Source organism: Salmo salar, chromosome 05, assembly GCF_965601325.2.
Source record: "Salmo salar chromosome 05, fSalSal1, whole genome shotgun sequence".
Classification (NCBI taxonomy): Eukaryota; Metazoa; Chordata; class Actinopteri; order Salmoniformes; family Salmonidae; genus Salmo; species Salmo salar.
In genome coordinates this window covers 17,783,477-17,808,336 of record NC_138295.1, presented here as the reverse complement: position 1 = coordinate 17,808,336, position 24,860 = coordinate 17,783,477, and the positions used below count along the sequence as shown (strand labels likewise).

The following is a 24,860-nucleotide window of genomic DNA, read 5'->3' as shown; positions in this document are numbered from 1 at the left end:
CATGACATGCCTCATGTTGATAAATACATATTTAGTCCCTGAGACTGGAGCTCGCTCGTTGGTGCGCCCCACCCAATTGTCGTGCTCACTGATGGTGGCACCACGAGCTCACGGTAAACACCCCTCGTGACGGAGTCATGAAGATACTGGAACAGACTGGGAGCGAAGAAGACATGATGGGAGGAGTGGGACATTCTGGAAATAGTACAGACTTGTGACGATGTGACGCTTAAAAACATAAGCTATTGTGTGCGAGACTAATTCTTTAGCAAAAAGCCCATAGCCTGTTTCCTCGGTTCCGCGGAGGAACGGACAGATGTCCGCGGTAGATGCTGTGCTTCTGAAGACAGAGAGTGGGAAAGAATGGGTGCAGGGATGCTGACAATAATAATCCATGGCTGCACGTGAAGAACTAGCTTTCCCTGAGAGTGCATGAAAAAAGATTCCACCTGATCATCTGATATAAACCGGAGAACCGACGCTGCGATGGTGACCGACATGTTCTGAGCTGAGAGAACAGCAGCGAGATGAAGGCGGCGGTGAGACCTAAGCGCATGCGGCTTTTCTGGCGGCTCGGTGTCTGTGGAGTCGGGATGGTCACGGCCACCTGGCTCATGCAGCTCCTAGACGTAACAGGTGCGTTTCCCCCCAGAGTCGCGTTATTCATTTCATTCATACATAAAATATCAGTGGTTTATTCAATCATCACACCTGTTTCATTATTAAATTCTTATTATTTTAAAATGTTTTATTTCACCATTATTTAACTAGGCAAGACGGTTAAGAACAAATTCTTATTTACAATGACGGCCTACCCCGGCCTCCCCTAAAAACAATGTGATCGCTTTTTATAAACTCATAATATTTAATATGCTAATATTTTATAGGAAATAATCTATGCTGCTCTATCCTGACAGACTCTCCAAGCCCCAGTGATGTTGTTGGTGACTTCCCGTGGTCTAAGAGGGAACTAACGCAGGAGAGAGAAGAGGAGAACCACACCTACACTCCTACAACGCCCAGAGCTGGTGCACTAGTATTTTAGTTTGTTCCTGTGCTCTTGGATCATTGGTGTCTTGTCTGTCTACCTGTGCATTACTCCTCTGCTTCCCACTCACTCATCCAGTGTCTCTAGCCTGTCTGTCAATCTCTCTGGCTGTCTCTCATCATTTCTTTAAAACCAGACTCAGTAAGTCAAATAAAATGTCATTTATTTTCTTCAGGTTTAATATATCTTGAATTGTATAGGTGAAAGATGAATTTGCCATTTGGATCACTTCAAAGTGACACAAATGAAGGTTTTACGAATTATAACTCGGTGCGGTAGGGTAGCCTAGTGGTTAGTGGTCAAATCCCCGAGCTGACAAGGTACAAATCTGTCGTTCTGCCCCTGAACAGGCAGTTAACCCACTGTTCCTTGGCCGTCATTGAAAATAAGAATTTGTTCTTAACTGACTTGCCTAGTTAAATAAAAACTCCAGCAGCTTTATTAACAAATTGCAGGTCAGATTTCTCCAGGAAATTATGAGGCATAGGCCTAGTGATAATTTCTATCGCACATGTTCTAAATGTCTCTCTGATCCCGCCACGACTACAGCAACACATCATGACCAAGAGTATGTGGACACCTGCTTGTCGAACATCTCTTTCCAAAATCACAGGCGTTAATAAGAAGTTGGTCCCCCTTTGTAGTTATAACAGCCTCCACTCTTATGGGAAGACTTTCCACTAGATGTTGGAACATTGCTGCGGGGACTTGCTTCCATTTAACCACAAGAACATTAGTGAGGTCGGGCACTGATATTGGGCAATTAGGCCTGGCTCGCAGTCGGCATTCCAATTCATCCCAAAGGTGTTTGATGGGGTTGAGGTCAGGGCTCTGTGCATGCCAGTCAAGTTCTTTCACACCGATCTCGACAAACCATTTCTGCATGGACCTCGCTTTGTGCACAGCGGCATTGTCATGCTGAAATAGGAAAGGGCCTTCCCCAAACTGTTGCGAAAAAGTTAGAAGCATAGAATCGTCTAGAATGTCATTATATGCTGTAACGTTAAGATTTCCCTTCACTGGAACTAAGCCTGTTCCCGAACCATGAAAAGTAGCACCAGACCATTATTCCTCCTCCACAAAACTTTACAGTTGGCGCTATACATTGAGGCAGTTAGCGTTCTCCTGGCATTCGCCAAACTCAGAATCGTCCGTTGGACTGCCAGATGGTGAAGCGTGATTCATCACTCCAGAGAACGCATTTCCACTTCTCCAGAGCTTTACACCACTCCAGCCGACACTTAGGCTTATGTGCGGCTGCTCAGCCATGGAAACCCTTTCATGAAGCTCCTGACGAACAGTTCTTGTGCTGATTTTGCTTCCAGAGGGAGTTTGGAATGCAGTAGTGAGTGTTGCAACCGAGGACAGACTATTTTTACATGCTACGTGCTTCAGCACTCGGCATTCAACCACTTCTCGGCTGAGCCATTGTAGCTCCTGAGTGCCGCAGTGGTCTAAGGCACTGCGTCTCAGTGCAAGTGGCGTCACTACAGTACCTGGTTTGATTCCAGGCTGTATCACGTCTGGCTGCGATTGTCTGGCTGCGATTGGGAGTCCCATAGGACGTCATTGTAAATAAGAATTTGTTCTTAATTGACTTGCCTAGCTAAATAAAGGTTAGAAAGCTCCTAGATGTTTTCACTTCACAATAACAGCATTTACAGTTGACCGTGGCAGCACTAGCTGGGCAGAAATTTGACGAACTGACTTGTTGAAAAGGTACGTTGAAAGGTTCTGAGCTTCAGTAAGGCCATTCTACTGCCAGTGTTTATCTATGGAGATTGCATGGCCGTGTGCTTGATTTTATACACCTGTCAGCAACAGGTGTGGCAGAAATAGCCGAATCCACTCATTTGAAGGGGTGTCCACATACTTTTGTATAGATAGTGTATATCTCTCTTAACACAAATGAGACTCATAAATGAGAGTTGAGTGATACAGAATAAACGTAATTTAGCAGACAAATGCATGTTGTAACGGTTGATATTATTGGCTCCTGGCTCAGTCCGTCTGTGCTACAGTTGATGATATGCAAGACTGCAGATTTGAAAACACTGGTCGGTCTGTCATTACAAAGTTACTTTGATGTTGCTAGTTTGAGTTTCTGAATGAACTGGAATTGTTGGCGATTTTCATTCAGCAAGAGATTGAGAATATTTTCCTAGTGCAACACTTGCTAGTTGGAACATATTTCAGATTTCTCAGCACGAGCAATGTTAGCAGAATGCTGGACACTAATCACGAATGCCAGCTCTGTCTACTGGTAAGTGAAGCAAGCTAGCTAATTTAGCTGACTAGCAAATAGATAGATACACACACGCATTGCTTGCAAATGTGCATAGCCTACGGGTGGGTGATTAGCCTACAGCCAAATAAATGTTCATGCACTTGCAGTGTTAGTTTGCTAATTGTTTTTTCTTCTTGGATTACTATTGCAACCTTTTGATGGCACATTTATTCAACCCTACAGTTGCTATGGGTCAAGCATAATTTTTATTTAACTTGGCAAGTCAGTTAAGAACACATTTTTATTTACAATGACGGCCAAACCCGGACGACGCTGGGCCCATTGTGCGCCGCTCTATGGAACTCCCAATCACGGCCGGATGTGATACAGCCTGAATTCAAACCAGGGACTGTAGTGATGCAGTGCCTTAGACCGCTGCGTTACTCGGGAGCCCAGATAACACCGCTACCTGCTCCGCATTAGGCGGCCTATTTGTTGAACTTGTCTATGTAAATTAAAATGACATTTTACTGCTGTAACGTTCATAGCTGACTCCACTTGAACATTTTTTTTTTTGTGCAGTAGAGTAACCTACATGCTTGTATGCTACAAGCAAACGAGAACACCAGCTGTCTGATACCGACAGATCAAAGGATGGCTTGCCCAGTGGCCGCTTGAGAATTATGTTTTGCCTGGGTTTGTTTTGGCTCCCCGACAGTTTAATATTTCATAATCACAAATGAAGTAAATTATACTTACTGAGTCTGGCTATAAAGGGGTTCAGACGGATGCCTAAACCCTCATTAATACGCCTTTGAGGTCCGTGTTGCTAGGCAACTAAATGCTAAATTCTAGAACTGCTAGCAGAGTGTATTCTGAGCTTTTTTTAAATGCTGCCCTGTTAGTATCGCCCACTTCTTGTCACGTCTGGTGTGTGTGTAGCATGTATGCATACAAATGTGCGTAGGGCTTGGCCAATGTGAGTGAGTTTAGGGTCCAGGCCAAGGGGTCTGAGGTAGGTTGCATACAGTGCATTTGGGAAAGTATTCAGACCCCTTGACTTTCCACATTTTGTTATGTTACAGCCTTATTCTAAAATGAATGATAGTTTTTACCCCCTCAATCTACACACAATACCCCCATAATGACAAAACTCCACCCCCCCCCCCCCCCCCCGAAATATCATATTTACATAAGTATTCAGACCCTTTACTCAGTAATTTGTTGAAGCACCTTTTGCAGCGATTACAGCCTTGAGTCTTGTTAGGTATGATGCTACAAGCTTGGCACATCTGTATTTGGAGAGTTTCTCCCATTCTTCTCAGCAGATCCTCTCAAGCTCTGTCAGGTTGGATGGGAAGTGTCGCTGCACAGCTATTTTCAGGTCTCTCCAGAGATGTTTGATTGAATTCAAGTCCGAGCTCTGGCTGGGCCACTCAAGGACATTGACAGACTTGTCCCGAAGCCACTCCTGCGTTGTCTTGGCTGTGTGCTTAGGGTCGTTGTCCTGTTGTAAGGTGAACCTTCGTCCCAGTCTGTGGTCCTGAGCACTCTGTAGCAGGTTTTCATCAAGGATCGCTCTGTACTTTGCTCTGTTCATCTTTCCCTCAATCCTGACTAGTCTCCCAGTCCCTGCCGCTGAAAATCACCCCACAGCATGATACTGCCACCACCATGATTCAACGTAGGGATGGTGCCAGGTTTCCTCCAGACGTGAAACTTGGCATTCAGGCCAAAGAGTTCAATCTTGGTTTAATCAGACCAGAGAATCTTGTTTATCATGGTCTGAGAGTCTTTACGTGCCCTTTGTATGACTTCTTATACACTATATTAGGCCCAGCCTTTGGAACTTTGGTTTTCCTAGATATGGCTACTATAGAGCTGACATGATTCCTTATTCTATATACCAGAGAAGTATTTTAGTTCTACATCATGGAAATCTATCTGAACGTTGGCCAACGTTTTGTCCTGCTGAACGCTGCCCAGGATCAAGGTTGTAGAATACTGACCAATTAAGGAGGTGAAGAGCTCAGGGGCAAACTCCGAGCTGGCTGTCATGTGCCTTTTACTGAGGAGTGGCTTCCGTCTCGCCACTCTACCATAAAGGCCTGATTGGTGGAGGGCTGCAGAGATGGTGGTCCTTATGGAAGGTTCCCCCATCTACACAGAGGAACTGGAGCTCTGTCAGAGTGACAATCGGGTTCTTCGTCATCTTCTCCCCCGATTGCTCAGTTTGGCCGGGCGGCCAGCTCTAGGAAGAGTCTTGGTGGTTACAAACAGCTTCCATTTAAGAATGATGGAGGCCACTGTGTTCTTGGAGACCTTCAATTCTGTTTTGGTACCCTTCCCCAGATCTGTGTCTCGACACAATCCTGTCTCTGAGCTCTACGGACAATTCCTTCAACCTCATGGCTTGGATTTTGCTCTGACATGCACTTTCAACTCTGGGACCTTATATAGACAGGTGTGTGCCTTTCCAAATCATGTCCAATCAATTGATCTTACCACAGGTGGACTCCCAAGTTGTAGAAACATCTCAAGGATGATCAATGGAAACAGGATGCACCTGAGCTCAATTTCGATTCTCATAGCAAAGGGTCTAAATACTTATGTAAATAAGGTATTTCTGTTTTACATTTTTAATACATTTGCAAACATTTCTAAAAACCTGTTTTTGCTTTGTCATTATGGGGTATTGTGTGTAGATTGATGAGGACAAACAAATATTTTAATCTGTTTCAGAATAAGGCTGTAACGTCACAAAATGTGGAAAAAGTCAAGGGGTCTGAATACTTTCTGAATGCACTGTCTATCCTAAAGAGACCACTTAAACTAGGAGCTGTGTGGCTGTTGCTAGGAGATGAAATGGAACACTCACATGGTCACATGATCTCAAATCTCAAGAACTGCTAGAGTTTTGGAGCGCAACAAACTGTGTCTTATTCCCTTGAATTGGAACCCTTCTTCAGAAAACACACTCAATATCTCTCTCCTCTCCCTCTCTTTCAGCAATCCACGAGTTTCCAGCAGATATTTTCTCTCCTGAGCAGAGGAGAAAAGGAGCAGTTCTTCTCCATGTAGTCTGTGTGAGTGGCCTACCATGTCATTAGGAATTAGAATGCATATATAGTAATTTAATAGGATCTCTATGTAGCTTACTGCGTTGTTTAACAATGCTGTCGTAGTACACCTTTCTACTGTAACAGTACCCCAACAATCACTATGTCATCCAACTCAGTCCACAGACAAGCTGTTTCTTCTCCTGTGTTTCCTAGGCGGTCTACATGTTCTATGCCCTGGCTATAGTCTGTGATGTCTATTTTGTTCCATCACTGGAGAAGATATCAGAGGTGACAATAAAAACACCTTCCCACTTCTGTTGGTTTCTTTGCAGGTGGACATTTATTGCCATGAGTCGTGCCCTAGAGGCAGAACTGAACCATTTCTGCTAGATGGGCCAGCTGCAAGGTCAAAATTGGCTATATTGTAAAAATATTAGCTTTTTTGTCTTATTTTAAGGTTAGGCATTAGGGTGTTTAAGGTTAGGGTCAAGTTTTTGGTTAGGTTTAATGACTTTGTGGCTGTGCCAGCTCGTGACCACTCTGCATTGCTACATCCAGTGCATGTCATCTCAATAAATGCCAACCTGCGGTTGTTTCCCTCATTACTTTTTGATTGCCTCTTCACTGTTTGAAGTTTGTTTTAATTACAAAGCCTATCTGTTTATGCATTAACCTCTTTTCTAGAATCTTCAACTCAGTGAGGATGTTGCCGGGGCAACGTTCATGGCGGCTGGGAGCTCCGCCCCTGAGCTCTTCACCTCCTTAATTGGTCAGTATTCTACATCCTTGATCCTGGGCCGTGCTCAGCAGGACAAAACGTTGGCCAACGTTCAGATAGACATTTATGATGTAGAACAAACATACTTCTCTGGTATATAGAATAAGGAATCATGTCAGCTCTAGTCATGGGATTTCTATCTGCAAAGTTCCACAACGTTTTTGTACTGAACATGGCCCAGGTCACCAAAAGGGGCCTGCAAATGCATACCGATTGGACTGATTGGATCAATATGCACTGCTGTTGACCTCTTGTTCTCCCAGGTGTCTTCATCACTAAAGGTGACTTGGGGGTAGGCACCATTGTGGGATCGGCTGTCTTCAACATCCTCGTCATCATCGGCATTTGTGGGATCTTTGCCGGACAGGTTACTCAACTTCTTTGAGACAGTTGAAAGCAATATGGCAGGATTTAGGTTTAGACAGGCAGTGTTGTTCAGCTGTATGTTGTGTTCTCTCTCAGCCTATCTCGCTGAGCTGGTGGCCGCTGCTTCGGGATTCTCTCTACTACATCCTGTCTATATTGATGCTGATTGTGGTGATCTATGATGACAAAGTGATTTGGTAAGGACATTGGACCATTAACAAGACTGGGTTCTCTACATATTTAGAACATATTGATACATATAGATTGTGCTTTTAAACAGTTTTTCTCTGTTGTAGGTGGGAGACCATCATACTGATCTCCATGTATCTAGTCTACATTATCATCATGAAGTGAGTAACTGACTACATTATCATCATAGGGTAGGTTACTGACTATCACTATGAAGTAACTGGCTACATTATCATCGTGTAGTGAGTAACTGACTACATTATCATCATAGGGTAGGTTACTGACTATCACTATGAAGTAACTGACTACATTATCATCATAGGGTAGGTTACTGACTATTATCACTATGAAGTAACTGGCTACATTATCATCATAAGGTAGGTTACTGACTATTATCACTATGAAGTAACTGGCTACATTATCATCGTGGAGTGAGTAGCTGGCTACATTATCACCATGAAGGGAGTTACTGACTGCATTATCACAATGAGATGAGTTATTGACTACATTATTATCATGAAGTGAGTAACTGACTACATTATCATCGCGGGGTAGGTTGCTGACTACATTATCATCGCGGGGTAGGTTGCTGGCTACATTATCACCATGGGGTAGGTTGCTGACTACATTATCATCGTGCGGTAGGTTGCTGATTACATTATCATCATGGGGTAGGTTGCTGACTACATTATCATCATGGGGTAGGTTGCTGACTACATTATCATCATGGGGTAGGTTGCTGACTACATTATCATGGGGTAGGTTGCTGATTACATTATCATCATGGGGTAGGTTGCTGATTACATTATCATCATGGGGTAGGTTGCTGACTACATTATCACCATGGGGTAGGTTGCTGATTACATTATCATCATGGGGTAGGTTGCTGATTACATTATCATCATGGGGTAGGTTGCTGACTACATTATCATCATGGGGGTAGGTTGCTGACTACATTATCATCGTGGGGTAGGTTGCTGACTACATTATCATCGTGGGATAGGTTGCTGATTACATTATCATCGTGGGATAGGTTGCTGATTACATTATCATCATGGGGTAGGTTGCTGACTACATTATCATCATGGGGTAGGTTGCTGACTACATTATCATCATGGGGTAGGTTGCTGACTACATTATCATCATGGGGTAGGTTGCTGACTACATTATCATCATGGGGTAGGTTGCTGATTACATTATCATCATGGGGTAGGTTGCTGACTACATTATCATCATGGGGTAGGTTGCTGACTTTGTCTGTGCCTCTTATAGTTTACTATTTGTTCAGTTCCCTCTCTTACCCCACAACATTTTACTTCAGATAAGCACAAGCAGGGTATCTATCCATGACAAATGTTGGTTGCGATACTGTGTAGGTTCAACAGACCCCTGTCAGGCTGGGTGGAGAGGCACTGTGGTCGAGGGGGCCAGCCCTGCTTCAGTACCTTGAGACGGACTACCGCAGTGGGGCATGGAGGAGTTGACTGTGACACTGACATGGTGCTGCTGAAGAGAGGTCGGTTTGTGTCTCTACCACTGATTGTTTGTGTGTGTGTGTGTGTGTGTGTGTGTGTGTGTGTGTGTGTGTGTGTGTGTGTGTGTGTGTACGCACACACTTATATCCACATTGCTTCAAATTGTTTTCAATCAAATGGAACATATTCCCATTGGATCCTGATTCTAAAATAGATGGACATAAAGTAGCTCTTTCAGTTGAAAACCTACTTTTGCTCACCTCCTCCCTCTCTCCTTCTCCCTCTCTCCTCCTCCCTCTCTCCTTTCTCCTCCTCTCTCTCTCTCTCTCTTTACTCCTCCCTGTCTCCTTCTCCCTCTCACCTCCTCCCTGTCTCCTTCTCCCTCTCTCCTCCTCCCTCTCTCCTTCTCCCTGTCTCCTTCTCCCTGTCTCCTCCTCCCTGTCTCCTTCTCCCTGTCTCCTTCTCCCTCTCTCCTCCTCCCTCTCACCTCCTCCCTGTCTCCTTCTCCCTCTCTCCTCCTCCCTCTCTCCTTTCTCCTCTCTCTCTCTCTCTCTCTCTTTACTCCTCCTCCCTGTCTCCTTCTCCCTCTCTCCTCCTCCCTCTCTCCTTTCTCCTCCTCTCTCTCTCTCTTTACTCCTTCTCCCTCTCTCCTCCTCCCTCTCTCCTTTCTCCTCCTCTCTCTCTCTCTTTACTCCTCCTCCCTCTCTCCTCCTCCCTCTCTCCTTTCTCCTCCTCTCTCTCTCTCTCTCTCTCTCTCTCTCTTTACTCCTCCTCCCTCTCTCCTCCTCCCTCTCTCCTTTCTCCTCCTCTCTCTCTCTCTCTCTCTCTCTCTCTCTCTCTCTCTCTCTCTCTCTCTCTCTCCCTCTCTCCTTTCTCCTCCTCCTCTCTCTCTCTCTCTCTTTACTCCTCCTCTCTCTCTCTCTCTCTCTCTCTTTACTCCTCCTCCCTCTCTCCTCCTCCCTCTCTCTTTACTCCTCCTCCTCTCTCTCTCTCTCTCTCCTCCTCCCTCTCTTCTCCACCTCCTTCTCCTCCCACATCTCTCCCAGATTCGTGTGCAGGGCAGGAGACTGCGGTAGTGATGGTGGATGAGTTGATGAGTCTGCAGCCTCACCAGCTGAGCTTCTCTGAGGCAAGCCTCCATCTCCTGATCACCCCACATTTCCCCCCCTACACACGCCTCCGCATGGCAGGACGCATGGTCATCAATGAGGTACACAGGACACACGTGCACACACCACACACACAGCAGAATGTCTCCACACCTTAGCATGGAAAGATGCATGGTTATTATAGAAGTGCAAAAAACACACACATGTAGGGCTGTTACGGTGACCACCCCACACTTCATGTAGGGCTGTTACGGTGACCACCCCACACTTCATGTAGGGCTGTTATGGTGACCACCCCACACTTCATGTAGGGCTGTTATGGTGACCACCCCACACTTCATGTAGGGCTGTTACGGTGACCACCCCACACTTCATGTAGGGCTGTTACGGTGACCACCCCACACTTCATGTAGGGCTGTTATGGTGACCACCCCACACACATGTAGGGCTGTTGCGGTGTCCGTATTACCGCCACACCAGCGGTCACGGGTAATGAAGGCAGTCAAATTCCACGTGACTGTTTAGTCGAGGTAATTAGGCTTCTCCAAGCTCTGATGCTGCTGGTCATTAGTAGCCTACCAAACTAGCTAACTGCCTGGTACTCAGCACTCTATTGTCCCTCTAATCCCTCTGACATCAATACAAATCTAATCAAACACTTCATGAGAGTCCATCAGCTCATGTTGTGCATCATTTCTATAGGCGAGAAAACAGAGTGATGGCCTCTATTAAAAAAAAGAGGATCCCATCTGCTTTCTATAGGCTAGGCCTACTATATTTATTTCTCAACTTTCCTAATATTTAGCACATTGGACATAATTTACAACAGAAGTATAGCCTACCTGCTGGCATGAAAATGAATCACAGGAAAAGTGTCCTCTATTTGCTATTTAAGTGCAAAGATGACATGTATTTTTCCCTACTCCTGTTTCCAGACAGGTGCATGATAATGGTCCATTCTAAATCAAAACTCATTTTACACGTATATGTAAAGACAAAATAAAATCAAGAATAGTCTGATGGGTGACAATATTAGCTTATCACTTGTGAATGATATATTATCACTTGTGATGCCCATCTTAAGGCAAGAAACAATGCCTTGTTCGAATCATAGTCACACACCTCATGTAGCCTAGCCCATAGGCCTATATGTTTTGATAAGGTTTGTATCACAACTAAAGTGGCAAAATAACTTATTTAAAATTAAGCACATTAATCCGCTTTACAACGGGTGTAGAGCCTAACTGGCATACATACTGAATGCATGGCCTGAGTTTCAAGTTTGGGGAAGATCATTTTCACCATAAAAATGCACCTTCATAATAAAAGCATTACATGCATAATCGCATTTGTGGTCACTTTTGATAATGGTGTTTTCTGCTAATGGAACATTCATTGTGAATGAGAGACTAAATGAAGTATATAGGAATACCTATTTCTTTGTTAACCGCTCAACACAGAATAGCCGCATATGTCGGCACTCCCTCAAATCATTTGGATAAAATATACTTTCCATTTTATTCAGCTATGTTCTATTGTATTCTTCATACTATAAAATAATACCACGGAATTCTAAAACAAATCTTGTCTGCTAAATGAACTAGTGTAGCCCACAGCCATATGGCATAGCCACATCAGGACCTGCTAAATGAACTAGTGTAGCCCACAGCCATATGGGATAGCCACATCAGGACCTGCTAAATGAACTAGTGTAGCCCACAGCCATATGGCATAGCCACATCAGGACCTGCTAAATGAACTAGTGTAGCCCACAGCCATATGGGATAGCCACATCAGGACCTGCTAAATGAACTAGTGTAGCCCACAGCCATATGGCATAGCCACATCAGGACCTGCTAAATGAACTAGTGTAGCCCACAGCCATATGGCATAGCCACATCAAGACCTGCTAAATGAACTAGTGTAGCCCACAGCCATATGGCATAGCCACATCAGGACCTGCTAAATGAACTAGTGTAGCCCACAGCCATATGGCATAGCCACATCAGGACCTGCTAAATGAACTAGTGTAGCCCACAGCCATATGGCATAGCCACATCAGGACCTGCTAAATGAACTAGTGTAGCCCACAGCCATATGGCATAGCCACATCAGGACCTGCTAAATGAACTAGTGTAGCCCACAGCCATATGGGATAGCCACATCAGGACCTGCTAAATGAACTAGTGTAGCCCACAGCCATATGGCATAGCCACATCAGGACCTGCTAAATGAACTAGTGTAGCCCACAGCCATATGGCATAGCCACATCAGGACCTGCTAAATGAACTAGTGTAGCCCACAGCCATATGGGATAGCCACATCAGGACCTGCTAAATGAACTAGTGTAGCCCACAGCCATATGGCATAGCCACATCAGGACCTGCTAAATGAACTAGTGTAGCCTACAGCCATATGGGATAGCCACATCAGGACCTGCTAAATGAACTAGTGTAGCCCACAGCCATATGGCATAGCCACATCAGGACCTGCTAAATGAACTAGTGTAGCCCACAGCCATATGGCATAGCCACATCAGGACCTGCTAAATGAACTAGTGTAGCCCACAGCCATATGGCATAGCCACATCAGGACCTGCTAAATGAACTAGTGTAGCCCACAGCCATATGGGATAGCCACATCAGGACCTGCTAAATGAACTAGTGTAGCCCACAGCCATATGCCATAGCCACATCAGGACCTGCTAAATGAACTAGTGTAGCCCACAGCCATATGGCATAGCCACATCAGGACCTGCTAAATGAACTAGTGTAGCCCACAGCCATATGGCATAGCCACATCAGGACCTGCTAAATGAACTAGAGTAGCCCACAGCCATATGGCATAGCCACATCAGGACCTGCTAAATGAACTAGTGTAGCCCACAGCCATATGGCATAGCCACATCAGGACCTGCTAAATGAACTAGTGTAGCCCACAGCCATATGGCATAGCCACATCAGGACCTGCTAAATGAACTAGTGTAGCCCACAGCCATATGGCATAGCCACATCAGGACCTGCTAAATGAACTAGTGTAGCCCACAGCCATATGGGATAGCCACATCAGGACCTGCTAAATGAACTAGTGTAGCCCACAGCCATATGGCATAGCCACATCAGGACCTGCTAAATGAACTAGTGTAGCCCACAGCCATTTGGCATAGCCACATCAAGACCTGCTAAATGAACTAGTGTAGCCCACAGCCATATGGCATAGCCACATCAGGACCTGCTAAATGAACTAGTGTAGCCCACAGCCATATGGCATAGCCACATCAGGACCTGCTAAATGAACTAGTGTAGCCCACAGCCATATGGCATAGCCACATCAGGACCTGCTAAATGAACTAGTGTAGCCCACAGCCATTTGGCATAGCCACATCAGGACCTGCTAAATGAACTAGTGTAGCCCACAGCCATTTGGCATAGCCACATCAGGACCTGCTAAATGAACTAGTGTAGCCCACAGCCATTTTGCATAGCCACATCAGGACCTAACATAAGGACAACTCAGAGTATGTTATTTTGTTCTTCTGAAATAGACTACATTTTCTTCATATCATGTTTCTTTAGACCTGTCTAAAATAATAATGGATTTATTGTTATGGTGTAGGCTATATTAAATGGATTTCTTAGACTTGTTAAAATGTAGATGTTCCAAAGGTCTGCATCAGTGGCTGTGTTTGTTAATTAATGGTAAATTACCGTGAGACCTGCAGTTATTTGCTTGACAATCACAGGCTGATGAAATTCCGTGACCGTCACAGCCCTACACAAATGCATTGCATATTTCCTAACACTCTCATGCCTTAGCTTTTGCTGGATGCACGATTACAAAGCACAAACACACTATGCTTGTTTCATCCCTTTTGTTCTGTTCTGGCTTAATGCTAAATGCCAACATTGTGCTGTTGGATGTTCTCCTGCGCCATGCTCCAGTTGTGACATACTCCTACTCTAACAGATAAAAACTGTAAAATGTATAAAGTTTGTCTCTTACCTTCTCACTCACAGAGGCAGAGGTTGAGCCGGGCTCGGGGCCAGGAGGAGAACGGTGGAGCGGGGGAGGAGGGGGGAGATCAGGGAGCATCATGGGGAATAGAGAACGGTGGAGCGGGGGACAGTGAGAGGCAGCCACTGGAGGGGGATGGAGACAGGGATGGGGGGCCGGAGGGGAACACAGAGGGGTTACAGCCCGAAGAGGAGGAGATGGAGGAAGAAGAGGAGGTCTCTTTCAGTCCCTTCATAGTGCCAGGTGAGCGTAACCTTACAAACACATTTACAAACAAGGAACCTGTTGCTATATTCTGATGATATTGAGTCTGGTTCCTCTCAAGGTTTCTTGCTGCTGCTTCTTGCTCTTTGTAGATTGAGGTCAGGTTACTGTAAAGCTCTTTGTGACTACTGTTGCACTTTGTGATTGATGATTGAAAAACCAAGGTGCTGCTCCCTCCATCCTCAGGAGGGCACTGTGAGCGTGTGCGCTGGCTGGTGTCATGGCCTCTGTGCCTGCTGCTCTGCTGCACCGTACCCAACTGTATCCTGCCTCGGTGGAGCCGCTGGTACCTCCTGACCTTCCTGGCCTCCACACTCTGGATCGCAGTCTTCTCCTACCTCATGGTCTGGATGGTATGACTACAGAGCACACCTACACAAGCTGACACATAAAAACAAACATGTTCCTACACATAGCACACATGTACACAGCGTGTGTTACAAGGTGGGACAATGCTGTCTAATGGGATTTGATCATGTTGATAAGAATGTAACAGCGTTATAATCCCCTATGTCACCTAATGCCGTCTATGCTCCCAGGTGACCATTATCAGTTACACGCTGGGCATCCCTGAGGTGGTGATGGGCATCACCTTCCTGGCAGCTGGCACCAGCGTCCCGGACTGTATGGCCAGCCTGATCGTCGCCCGACAAGGTAGTCGAATTCTAATCAATCTTTGTGTGTTGTGACGTTAACCTTTTTTGTTTGTTTTGTATGGCTGTCTCTAACAGTATGGTGTGTGTATTGTAGGTATGGGGGATATGGCTGTCTCTAACAGTATGGTGTGTGTATTGTAGGTATGGGGGATATGGCTGTCTCTAACAGTATGGTGTGTGTATTGTAGGTATGGGGGATATGGCTGTCTCTAACAGTATGGTGTGTGTATTGTAGGTATGGGGGATATGGCTGTCTCTAACAGTATGGTGTGTGTATTGTAGGTATGGGGGATATGGCTGTCTCTAACAGTATGGTGTGTGTATTGTAGGTATGGGGGATATGGCTGTCTCTAACAGTATGGTGTGTGTATTGTAGGTATGGGGGATATGGCTGTCTCTAACAGTATGGTGTGTGTATTGTAGGTATGGGGGATATGGCTGTCTCTAACAGTATGGTGTGTGTATTGTAGGTATGGGGGATATGGCTGTCTCTAACAGTATGGTGTGTGTATTGTAGGTATGGGGGATATGGCTGTCTCTAACAGTATGGTGTGTGTATTGTAGGTATGGGGGATATGGCTGTCTCTAACAGTATGGTGTGTGTATTGTAGGTATGGGGGATATGGCTGTCTCTAACAGTATGGTGTGTGTATTGTAGGTATGGGGGATATGGCTGTCTCTAACAGTATGGTGTGTGTATTGTAGGTATGGGGGATATGGCTGTCTCTAACAGTATGGTGTGTGTATTGTAGGTATGGGGGATATGGCTGTCTCTAACAGTATGGTGTGTGTATTGTAGGTATGGGGGATATGGCTGTCTCTAACAGTATGGTGTGTGTATTGTAGGTATGGGGGATATGGCTGTCTCTAACAGTATGGTGTGTGTATTGTAGGTATGGGGGATATGGCTGTCTCTAACAGTATGGTGTGTGTATTGTAGGTATGGGGGATATGGCTGTCTCTAACAGTATGGTGTGTGTATTGTAGGTATGGGGGATATGGCTGTCTCTAACAGTATGGTGTGTGTATTGTAGGTATGGGGGATATGGCTGTCTCTAACAGTATGGTGTGTGTATTGTAGGTATGGGGGATATGGCTGTCTCTAACAGTATGGTGTGTGTATTGTAGGTATGGGGGATATGGCTGTCTCTAACAGTATGGTGTGTGTATTGTAGGTATGGGGGATATGGCTGTCTCTAACAGTATGGTGTGTGTATTGTAGGTATGGGGGATATGGCTGTCTCTAACAGTATGGTGTGTGTATTGTAGGTATGGGGGATATGGCTGTCTCTAACAGTATGGTGTGTGTATTGTAGGTATGGGGGATATGGCTGTCTCTAACAGTATGGTGTGTGTATTGTAGGTATGGGGGATATGGCTGTCTCTAACAGTATGGTGTGTGTATTGTAGGTATGGGGGATATGGCTGTCTCTAACAGTATGGTGTGTGTATTGTAGGTATGGGGGATATGGCTGTCTCTAACAGTATGGTGTGTGTATTGTAGGTATGGGGGATATGGCTGTCTCTAACAGTATGGTGTGTGTATTGTAGGTATGGGGGATATGGCTGTCTCTAACAGTATGGTGTGTGTATTGTAGGTATGGGGGATATGGCTGTCTCTAACAGTATGGTGTGTGTATTGTAGGTATGGGGGATATGGCTGTCTCTAACAGTATGGTGTGTGTATTGTAGGTATGGGGGATATGGCTGTCTCTAACAGTATGGTGTGTGTATTGTAGGTATGGGGGATATGGCTGTCTCTAACAGTATGGTGTGTGTATTGTAGGTATGGGGGATATGGCTGTCTCTAACAGTATGGTGTGTGTATTGTAGGTATGGGGGATATGGCTGTCTCTAACAGTATGGTGTGTGTATTGTAGGTATGGGGGATATGGCTGTCTCTAACAGTATGGTGTGTGTATTGTAGGTATGGGGGATATGGCTGTCTCTAACAGTATGGTGTGTGTATTGTAGGTATGGGGGATATGGCTGTCTCTAACAGTATGGTGTGTGTATTGTAGGTATGGGGGATATGGCTGTCTCTAACAGTATGGTGTGTGTATTGTAGGTATGGGGGATATGGCTGTCTCTAACAGTATGGTGTGTGTATTGTAGGTATGGGGGATATGGCTGTCTCTAACAGTATGGTGTGTGTATTGTAGGTATGGGGGATATGGCTGTCTCTAACAGTATGGTGTGTGTATTGTAGGTATGGGGGATATGGCTGTCTCTAACAGTATGGTGTGTGTATTGTAGGTATGGGGGATATGGCTGTCTCTAACAGTATGGTGTGTGTATTGTAGGTATGGGGGATATGGCTGTCTCTAACAGTATGGTGTGTGTATTGTAGGTATGGGGGATATGGCTGTCTCTAACAGTATGGTGTGTGTATTGTAGGTATGGGGGATATGGCTGTCTCTAACAGTATGGTGTGTGTATTGTAGGTATGGGGGATATGGCTGTCTCTAACAGTATGGTGTGTGTATTGTAGGTATGGGGGATATGGCTGTCTCTAACAGTATGGTGTGTGTATTGTAGGTATGGGGGATATGGCTGTCTCTAACAGTATGGTGTGTGTATTGTAGGTATGGGGGATATGGCTGTCTCTAACAGTATGGTGTGTGTATTGTAGGTATGGGGGATATGGCTGTCTCTAACAGTATGGTGTGTGTATTGTAGGTATGGGGGATATGGCTGTCTCTAACAGTATGGTGTGTGTATTGTAGGTATGGGGGATATGGCTGTCTCTAACAGTATGGTGTGTGTATTGTAGGTATGGGGGATATGGCTGTCTCTAACAGTATGGTGTGTGTATTGTAGGTATGGGGGATATGGCTGTCTCTAACAGTATGGTGTGTGTATTGTAGGTATGGGGGATATGGCTGTCTCTAACAGTATGGTGTGTGTATTGTAGGTATGGGGGATATGGCTGTCTCTAACAGTATGGTGTGTGTATTGTAGGTATGGGGGATATGGCTGTCTCTAACAGTATGGTGTGTGTATTGTAGGTATGGGGGATATGGCTGTCTCTAACAGTATGGTGTGTGTATTGTAGGTATGGGGGATATGGCTGTCTCTAACTCCATTGGCAGTAATATCTTCGATGTGCTCCTGGGACTTGGGTTCCCTTGGTTCCTGCGCACTCTGGTGGTCGACTACGGATCAGTGGTAGGGACAGATTTGTTTTGTTGTTGTGTTGATTCGTTTCTGTGTGGCTCATCAACTAAAAAGCTGCTAGGTGTTGTGCATCTACAAAAAGAGGCTGTGTTTTTATGGTTGGCAGGTGTATATCAACAGTAAAGGCCTGGTGTATTCAGTTGTTCTGCTGTTGGGTTCAGTGTTCCTCACTGTGAGTATCACTGTAATATCTTTTTAAGTTATTTGCATAACAAAATCAGACTGTATATAGTACTTTTCTGCTGCTCTAATCCTCTCTGTCCACCTCTCACTTGTTTCTCCATTTCTCTGTATCACTCTCTCTCTCAGGTCCTGAGTGTTCATCTGAACCGTTGGTGGCTGGACCGCAGACTGGGCCTCTGTTTAATGATGCTCTATGCCATCTTCCTACTCTGCTCGGTCGGCTTCCAGCGACTGTAGGCCAGGTTCCCACACATTTTAGTATGATTATGATGATAGTATTTCATGTGATGTTTTCACTTGTTGACATTTATCAGTTGTATTTGTACGGGTATTTAGTTACGGTTCATTTGCATTTGAGACATTTATGAATATTGTTATTGATGGGAAACCTTACATTTTATCTTTGATAAATGTTTCAAACTGGATCTTTTACATAGTTTTATACAGAGCAACTAGAGAAATGTGTGATATCTGAAGATGACCAGTCGAGAACATCCACTTCACACAATTAATTTATAATGTATTGAATTTCTATCTATAGTTAAGTGATGACAATGATGAATCATATTCTTTAGAGTGAAAGTGTTAAAAGGCCCAGTGCAGACAAACTTGATTTTCCTGTTTTTATATATATTTTCACACTGAGTTTGGAATAATACTGTGAAATGAATGATAATGCCCTTTTAGTGTAAGAGGTGTTTGAAAAGACAGTGGGATGGAGTTTTGGCTTGCCTGGTATAACCAGGCGGTAAATTAGTTAAAAGACCTATTACAAAGAGTTCCAAACCTATTTTTGACCATTTTAGTTAAAAACAATCACAGTAAGGTACTTAATTGTTACCCAGAAATGATTTGATATTGAGATAAAAACAGATGCATTGGACCTTTTAAGACCCAATATTGTATTGCTTGTAGGAGTGCCACAGCAGTAACCATACTCTGCTAATCATGTATGCTTGTAGGATGACTCTTAATGTGTAGACTGAACAAAAATGTAAAGTGTTGGTTCCATGTTTTATGAGCTGAAATAAAAGATCCCAGAAATGTTCCATATGCACAATAAGCTTATTCCTCTCAAATTTTGTTTATCCCTGTTAGTGAGCATTTTATCCTTTGCCAAGATAATCCATCCACGTGACAGGTGTGGCACATCAAGCTGATTAAACAGCATGATCATTACACAGGTGCACCTTGTGCTGGTGACAAAAGGTCACAACACAATGCCACAGATATCTCTAGTTTGATGGAGTGCAATTGGCTTGTATAATGTCCACCAGAGAATTGGATGTTCATTTCTCCAATACAAGCCGTCTCCGTCATTTTATTAGTCAGGCCTCAAAACCGCAGACCATGTGGTTTTTTGATGTCAAGAGTGCCCCGTGGTGGCGGTGGGGTTATGGTATGGGCAGACATAAGCTACGGACAACGAACAATTTGAATGCATAAAAAACCGTGATGAGATCCTAAGTCCCATTGCGTTTTTAAGCTATCTGACCAGCAGATGCATATCTGTATTCCCAGTCATGTGAAATCCATAGATCACGGCCTAATTTATTTAAATTGACTAGTTTCCTCATGTAAAATCGTTGCATGTATTGTGTTTAGCATGTTTTCATTCACTGTTGGACTGATGATTGCACTGTTTTCATTGCTGTAAATACTTCAGAGCATTGTTTAGAGAATGAGTGCAATAAATACCACAGTCTGTGCAATAATCCCTTTTGCAGTCTCCCTGCTTTAAAAATTTTACCCATCCCTGCGTTTCTTATTGCTGAAGTATGGGAATTTCCTTAATGTCCACTTCCCTAAGACACTGGTAGCAGATACATGGACATTTTAATAGGGCAAAAGCAGTTTCAATACAAAAAAAGTAAATAAAAATACATTATTTACCATAACAAATACTCTATGGAGATCATTAACATATCACAAAAGAAAATAAATCAATGTCACTAAAAACAAATAGAAAAAGTCGTACTGGAATTGAGTAATATGCTCCCCCATTGACATTAATATATACTGGTACTTTACAAAATTTAACTAGAAAAAAAATCCCCTGCCCCAATGGAATATCAAGTGATTATATAAAATGTTAAAAAAATAAAACAAAGTGTAAATAATTGTGTGTGCAGTCGTACTCAAGTACAGGTGCAAGTCTGCATGCAATGTGCCTCGCTCATTGTGGCACATATGAACAGCTACATAAACCATAAAGATGATAGCTGACAAATGTTCAATAATGTTAGGTTTAAAATCAGACCGGCAGTAAGATGTGATTCAGTCACGATAGAATGACTATGGTTGCCTCCCAAAAGGCACCCTATTGGACCCTGGTCAAAAGAAGTGCACAGTAAAGCGAATAGGGTGTCATTTGGGACAACATATGGACCTTGGCACCAGAGGTTCTGTTTTGTTGTTGCAGAACCTTTGAGATAAATGTTTTTAAAACATATAAAAGAAGAACACAGACAAAACTTCACTACAAAAGTCCACTATTAATATCCCTCAACAATGTGATCATATTTTGAAATCCATAAATCCATACACTTAAGAAGTAAAAATAGATAATTTGGCAACAAATGAAGCACACTGCCTGTCTTAGCAGTCCACACCATATAAAGGAGAGGGGGGAAGTTGAGTTGGGGAATAGTTAGCGTGAGAATCCTTTCTTTCTAATGTGAACTCTGTAGAGCGGTTACCAGGGTTACGGTGGTCTCTGCAGAGTGTGTAACAGTCCAGGTGAGTTAACAGCCGTGATAGAAGGAAAGACAGCAAGGGGCGGGGCTTGCTAACAGGGTGGTGGTGAGTGGACTCCCTCCTCTCCAGTCCCCAACCAGACCCTACCTCCTGGTCATTGAGGGGGTGTGGACCAGGGTGTCAGGGGCTACTGTCATTGTATGAGGTGGTAAGGTGGGGTCCCCTGCTGAGGGCAGGGTGGGTTACTCTGGGGTGGCCCCAAAGACACTGATAACTAACCGCTATTCATCCTCTGTGGTGGGACTCTGCTGCTTGTATATGGATGCCTTGTCCTTCAGCAGCGCCAGGCAAAGGTGACAACTCCAACTCCCTGAAAACACACAAAGAGACAGAGCGATTCATACAGGCAAACTCACCAGTACAATATCATCATAGTAAATGTGGGCTTCATTGAAGTCAAGCAGGAGTTGTGGTTAGACTGACATACCTTCTGGGGGCTCAGTCATAGGAGGCTTGAGGCAGTACATGTGGTATCCTCGATCACAGTCATCACAGAACAGCAGCTGGTCCTGACAGACAGAAACAGAGGCAGTGTGTGAGACGACAAGGAAAAGGACAAGTATGAAAAGGCAGAGGTGGAGCAGCACTCACGTCGTTCTCTGAGGTACCACAGACGTTGCAGCACTTGCACTCGATACACTGCCAGCGGTACGTCTTCACAGCTGCCATCATCACATCTGTGAACTGCAGGCAGGACGGGTGTCCTGAAGGGAGACAGACACAGGTCTGTTATCCATTACTTACCAACCTGGGTAAATAAAGGTTGAAATACATCCACAGAAAAGTGAAACAGAGCCAGACTAATGAGTTACAGTGCAGCACTGCTTACATCTGTTCGGCTGTTTACATTCATGAATTTTGACGATGCTAACTCATGGCTGTGGCAGAAATAAATAATGGAATATTGTGGATTCTGTCACCATGGGCCTTAAGACCATTTAAGGTAAGGGTAATTTCACCCAAATATAGATTTTGCCTGAACTATCCCTTTAATGGAAATGTGGGACATGGGTGGGAGGTTCCTACCTGAGCGTCCGCAGTCTGAGCAGGACACCAGCTCCTCTGACTGGCCGGTCTTCTGGTTGTGGGCGGAGTCTCCCAGACAGAAGTCGCAGTAGTCGTTGGGCAGGGCCAGACCGTTAGGGCCTTTCTTAGGAGCTGGAATAAGAGAGGAAACGGAGAAGATTGAGAATGAAAGACAATGCTCTCAACCTGCCCTAGAACACTGACATCCAACTGAAACTACAGTAGAGTGACTAACTTTGTAATAGTTTGACTCGCTCTTGAGGTGTGCTTCATTTAGCTTTGGGTATGCACTTTTGGGACTATTCTATTGATTCCTTTGTAGTAAATTAAGTAGTAAACTGTTAAGACATGCGATTGACTCAGGACTGGTATCATGAGATAAGCAGGAGTGATTCTAGATCTATAATAGAAATGTGACCAGCTCTACAGTAGACTGACTCATGATTCTAGCTGCTATCATTCCAGACAGTGACTCACTCTTGTGCTCCTCAGGCTGGCGCCGGGGGGGAGGGGACTCTATCTCCTCTCTGTCCTCCCCCTCTTCCTCCGCCAGATGGGAGTGTGTGTAGTGGTAGCTCAGGCCCGGACGGTTCTTATAGCGCTTCCCACAGACTGCAAACACACACAGCATTAAGTCATCACACACACAACAGAAATGACATGAAATAAATGTATACTTACTGTCACAGGCGTATGGTTTGTCCTGCTCCTCCAAGGCTGCAGCGGCTGCCTCCATTTTCTTCTTTCCATTTCCCACTCCACGACCCTTGGACTTGCCCTTCCCTCGTCTCTTCGGGGTCTCATCCTCAAAGTCCTCATCATCCAGATCATCCAGGTAGTCATCGTGGTCCAGCACCCTCTGAAAGCCGAGTTCAAGATAAGACAGGTGCACTGACAGAGCATTGGGAGCAACGCAAACCTTTTTGTAAAGGGTATTAGGAATCTGAAGCGTCGTTTGTAGAATGTGCTTTAAAAAAAAAACGTTGGTTCATTGATCTAGGGAGGTCAGAGGTCCCATCTAACCTTGCGGATGCGTCCAGAGGAGGTGTGGCTGGAAACTGTGGCGGCCACGGGTTCAGGTGTGGCTGGGTTGTCCTCCGGGGCACGGGGGTCTGGCGGCCCCCTCCTCTCCAGGGGCTCCCCTTTCAGCAGGGCCTCCAGGCTGCTGCCGTCCACCGTTCCCACAACATCCCTTTTCAGACCCAGCTCCAGCTCCGCTACACACACACACACACACACACACACACACAGAGAGACCGAGAGGCTTATTCAAAACTGAGGAGGCAGAAGACTAACAGGCAGCACTACGCCCTCTAACATATAAATAACAAATAATAAAAAGCCATAGGATGAGGGATTGTACCTGATTTGATAGGTGGGAAAGCCAAACGGGGGTCCTCAGGAGGGTGGGACCGCCGTCTCTTCCTCCAGCGTCGAGACGGATAGCTATACAGCTGCCCAGGAGCCATGCCTGAACAAAACATATGGATGAATAAATGTTTATCATTAAAGTGTGCTTTTGAGGGAGTGAATGTGTGTGCGCACGTCTTTGCTACAGACCTGCACTCCGGTGTCTCTTCTCCATCCAGATGTAGCAGTTGCTTTGAGCAACACCCGTCTGAGAGTCGATGAAAGGCATAAGGATGCTCCTCTCCGCACACAGACGAGCGTTATAGCTGTGGCACTGTTCCATAGCATCCTTATAGTACTGCTCCCCGAGCCTGAAACAAGAAAACACACTCATGCTAGACTAGAAATTATCATAGTCGTTATTCTAACCATTTCAAAACGAATAATCCTGTATAGTTGTACAGGACCCCTCCGTTCACTGTAATATTACAGGATAACACTTGGCTACTATAGCGAACAATACAGAGACGGTAGATAGACAATGAAGAACCGCAGACAGGCTGCGCTTCAATGGTTGGCAAGCTAGCTACGCTGGTCTCAGTGAAAGATGGGCCTATCTATAGAGCCAGCTACGTAGCTATTAGTTAACGTTAGGTGCAATTTAAATTTACACCATAATCTTTGTAGACTGTTTATGAACTTCCGTCCTGTAATCAAACAGTTTACCCTAAGTTAAATTGACAATCGTTTTCAATTGAAACGCTGTCTAACATAAGCTAGCTAAACTTGCTAGCAAGATAAATAGCCATAGCTAGTTGGCTAGCTACGTGTAGCCAACGCTTTGCTGTAAAGATTGGGCAAATAGTCATGTTCTACATAGATTCCAATATATTGTAAACTCCTACGTCGGGACATAAATCTCTAAAAGTGTAAAATGCACCAACTCGTTTAAAAAATAAAGCACAACTTACACTTTCACAACACCATCTACGGCCGCCGCCATGTTTGCTCAGTGCAGTTGTCAAAATGTCCACTGCGCCTGCGCGTGTAGCTGGGTTCAAGATACGTTTCCACCTTATCAAAATAAAAGGTCCCGTTTTGAGCATTCTCATGTTAACTTGAACAAGTTGCACTGGAAAAATCATTGGTTGAACAATGGCAACTGAAAATAAATACAAC

At 44.7% G+C, this 24,860-nt stretch overlaps 2 protein-coding genes across 3 annotated transcripts; one reads left to right on the top strand and one right to left on the bottom strand.

The window, feature by feature from the left end:
* Window positions 1–19,601, top strand: slc24a6a (solute carrier family 24 member 6a). Its single transcript, XM_014198923.3, has 16 exons — window positions 1–636; window positions 918–1,028; window positions 6,285–6,361; window positions 6,551–6,625; window positions 7,022–7,106; window positions 7,379–7,482; window positions 7,578–7,678; window positions 7,778–7,831; window positions 9,047–9,186; window positions 10,192–10,355; window positions 14,271–14,511; window positions 14,719–14,885; window positions 15,072–15,186; window positions 18,244–18,356; window positions 18,472–18,537; window positions 18,675–19,601. The coding sequence occupies exons 1-16, from the start codon at window positions 528–530 to the stop codon at window positions 18,783–18,785; spliced, it is 1,833 nt and encodes a 610-aa protein (XP_014054398.1). The 5' UTR covers window positions 1–527; the 3' UTR covers window positions 18,786–19,601.
* A 764-nt stretch (window positions 19,602–20,365) lies between these two features.
* Window positions 20,366–24,763, bottom strand: LOC106604367 (zinc finger protein ubi-d4). Of its 2 annotated transcripts, XM_014198925.3 has the most exons (10): window positions 24,653–24,763; window positions 23,892–24,052; window positions 23,695–23,802; window positions 23,355–23,548; window positions 23,013–23,190; window positions 22,809–22,943; window positions 22,332–22,463; window positions 21,897–22,009; window positions 21,733–21,814; window positions 20,366–21,615 (listed from the first exon to the last, which is right to left on the bottom strand). In XM_014198925.3, exons 1-10 carry the CDS (start codon window positions 24,682–24,684, stop codon window positions 21,527–21,529), a joined length of 1,224 nt encoding a protein of 407 aa, XP_014054400.1. In that variant the 5' UTR covers window positions 24,685–24,763; the 3' UTR covers window positions 20,366–21,526. The 2 variants fall into 2 exon arrangements, with proteins under 2 accessions (XP_014054400.1, XP_045573910.1); XM_045717954.2 differs by having other exon boundaries at window positions 22,809–23,190.
* Between the last annotated feature and the right edge of the window lie 97 nt (window positions 24,764–24,860).

What these genes read in the sequence shown, in the direction of transcription:
- slc24a6a (XM_014198923.3), top strand. Translation starts at nt 528, where the DNA reads ATGAAGGCGGCGGTGAGACCTAAGCGCATGCGGCTTTTCTGGCGGCTC. An exon ending in GCTCTTCACCTCCTTAATTG is followed by an intron (nt 7,107 to 7,378) that starts GTCAGTATTCTA and finishes TTGTTCTCCCAG; the next exon opens with GTGTCTTCATCACTAAAGGT. An exon ending in CCTGATCGTCGCCCGACAAG is followed by an intron (nt 15,187 to 18,243) that starts GTAGTCGAATTC and finishes TGTGTATTGTAG; the next exon opens with GTATGGGGGATATGGCTGTC.
- LOC106604367 (XM_045717954.2), bottom strand. Translation starts at nt 24,684, where the DNA reads ATGGCGGCGGCCGTAGATGGTGTTGTGAAAGT. An exon ending in CCTCTGGACGCATCCGCAAG is followed by an intron (nt 23,191 to 23,354) that starts GTTAGATGGGAC and finishes CTCGGCTTTCAG; the next exon opens with AGGGTGCTGGACCACGATGA. An exon ending in TATGACTGAGCCCCCAGAAG is followed by an intron (nt 21,616 to 21,732) that starts GTATGTCAGTCT and finishes GTGTGTTTTCAG; the next exon opens with GGAGTTGGAGTTGTCACCTT.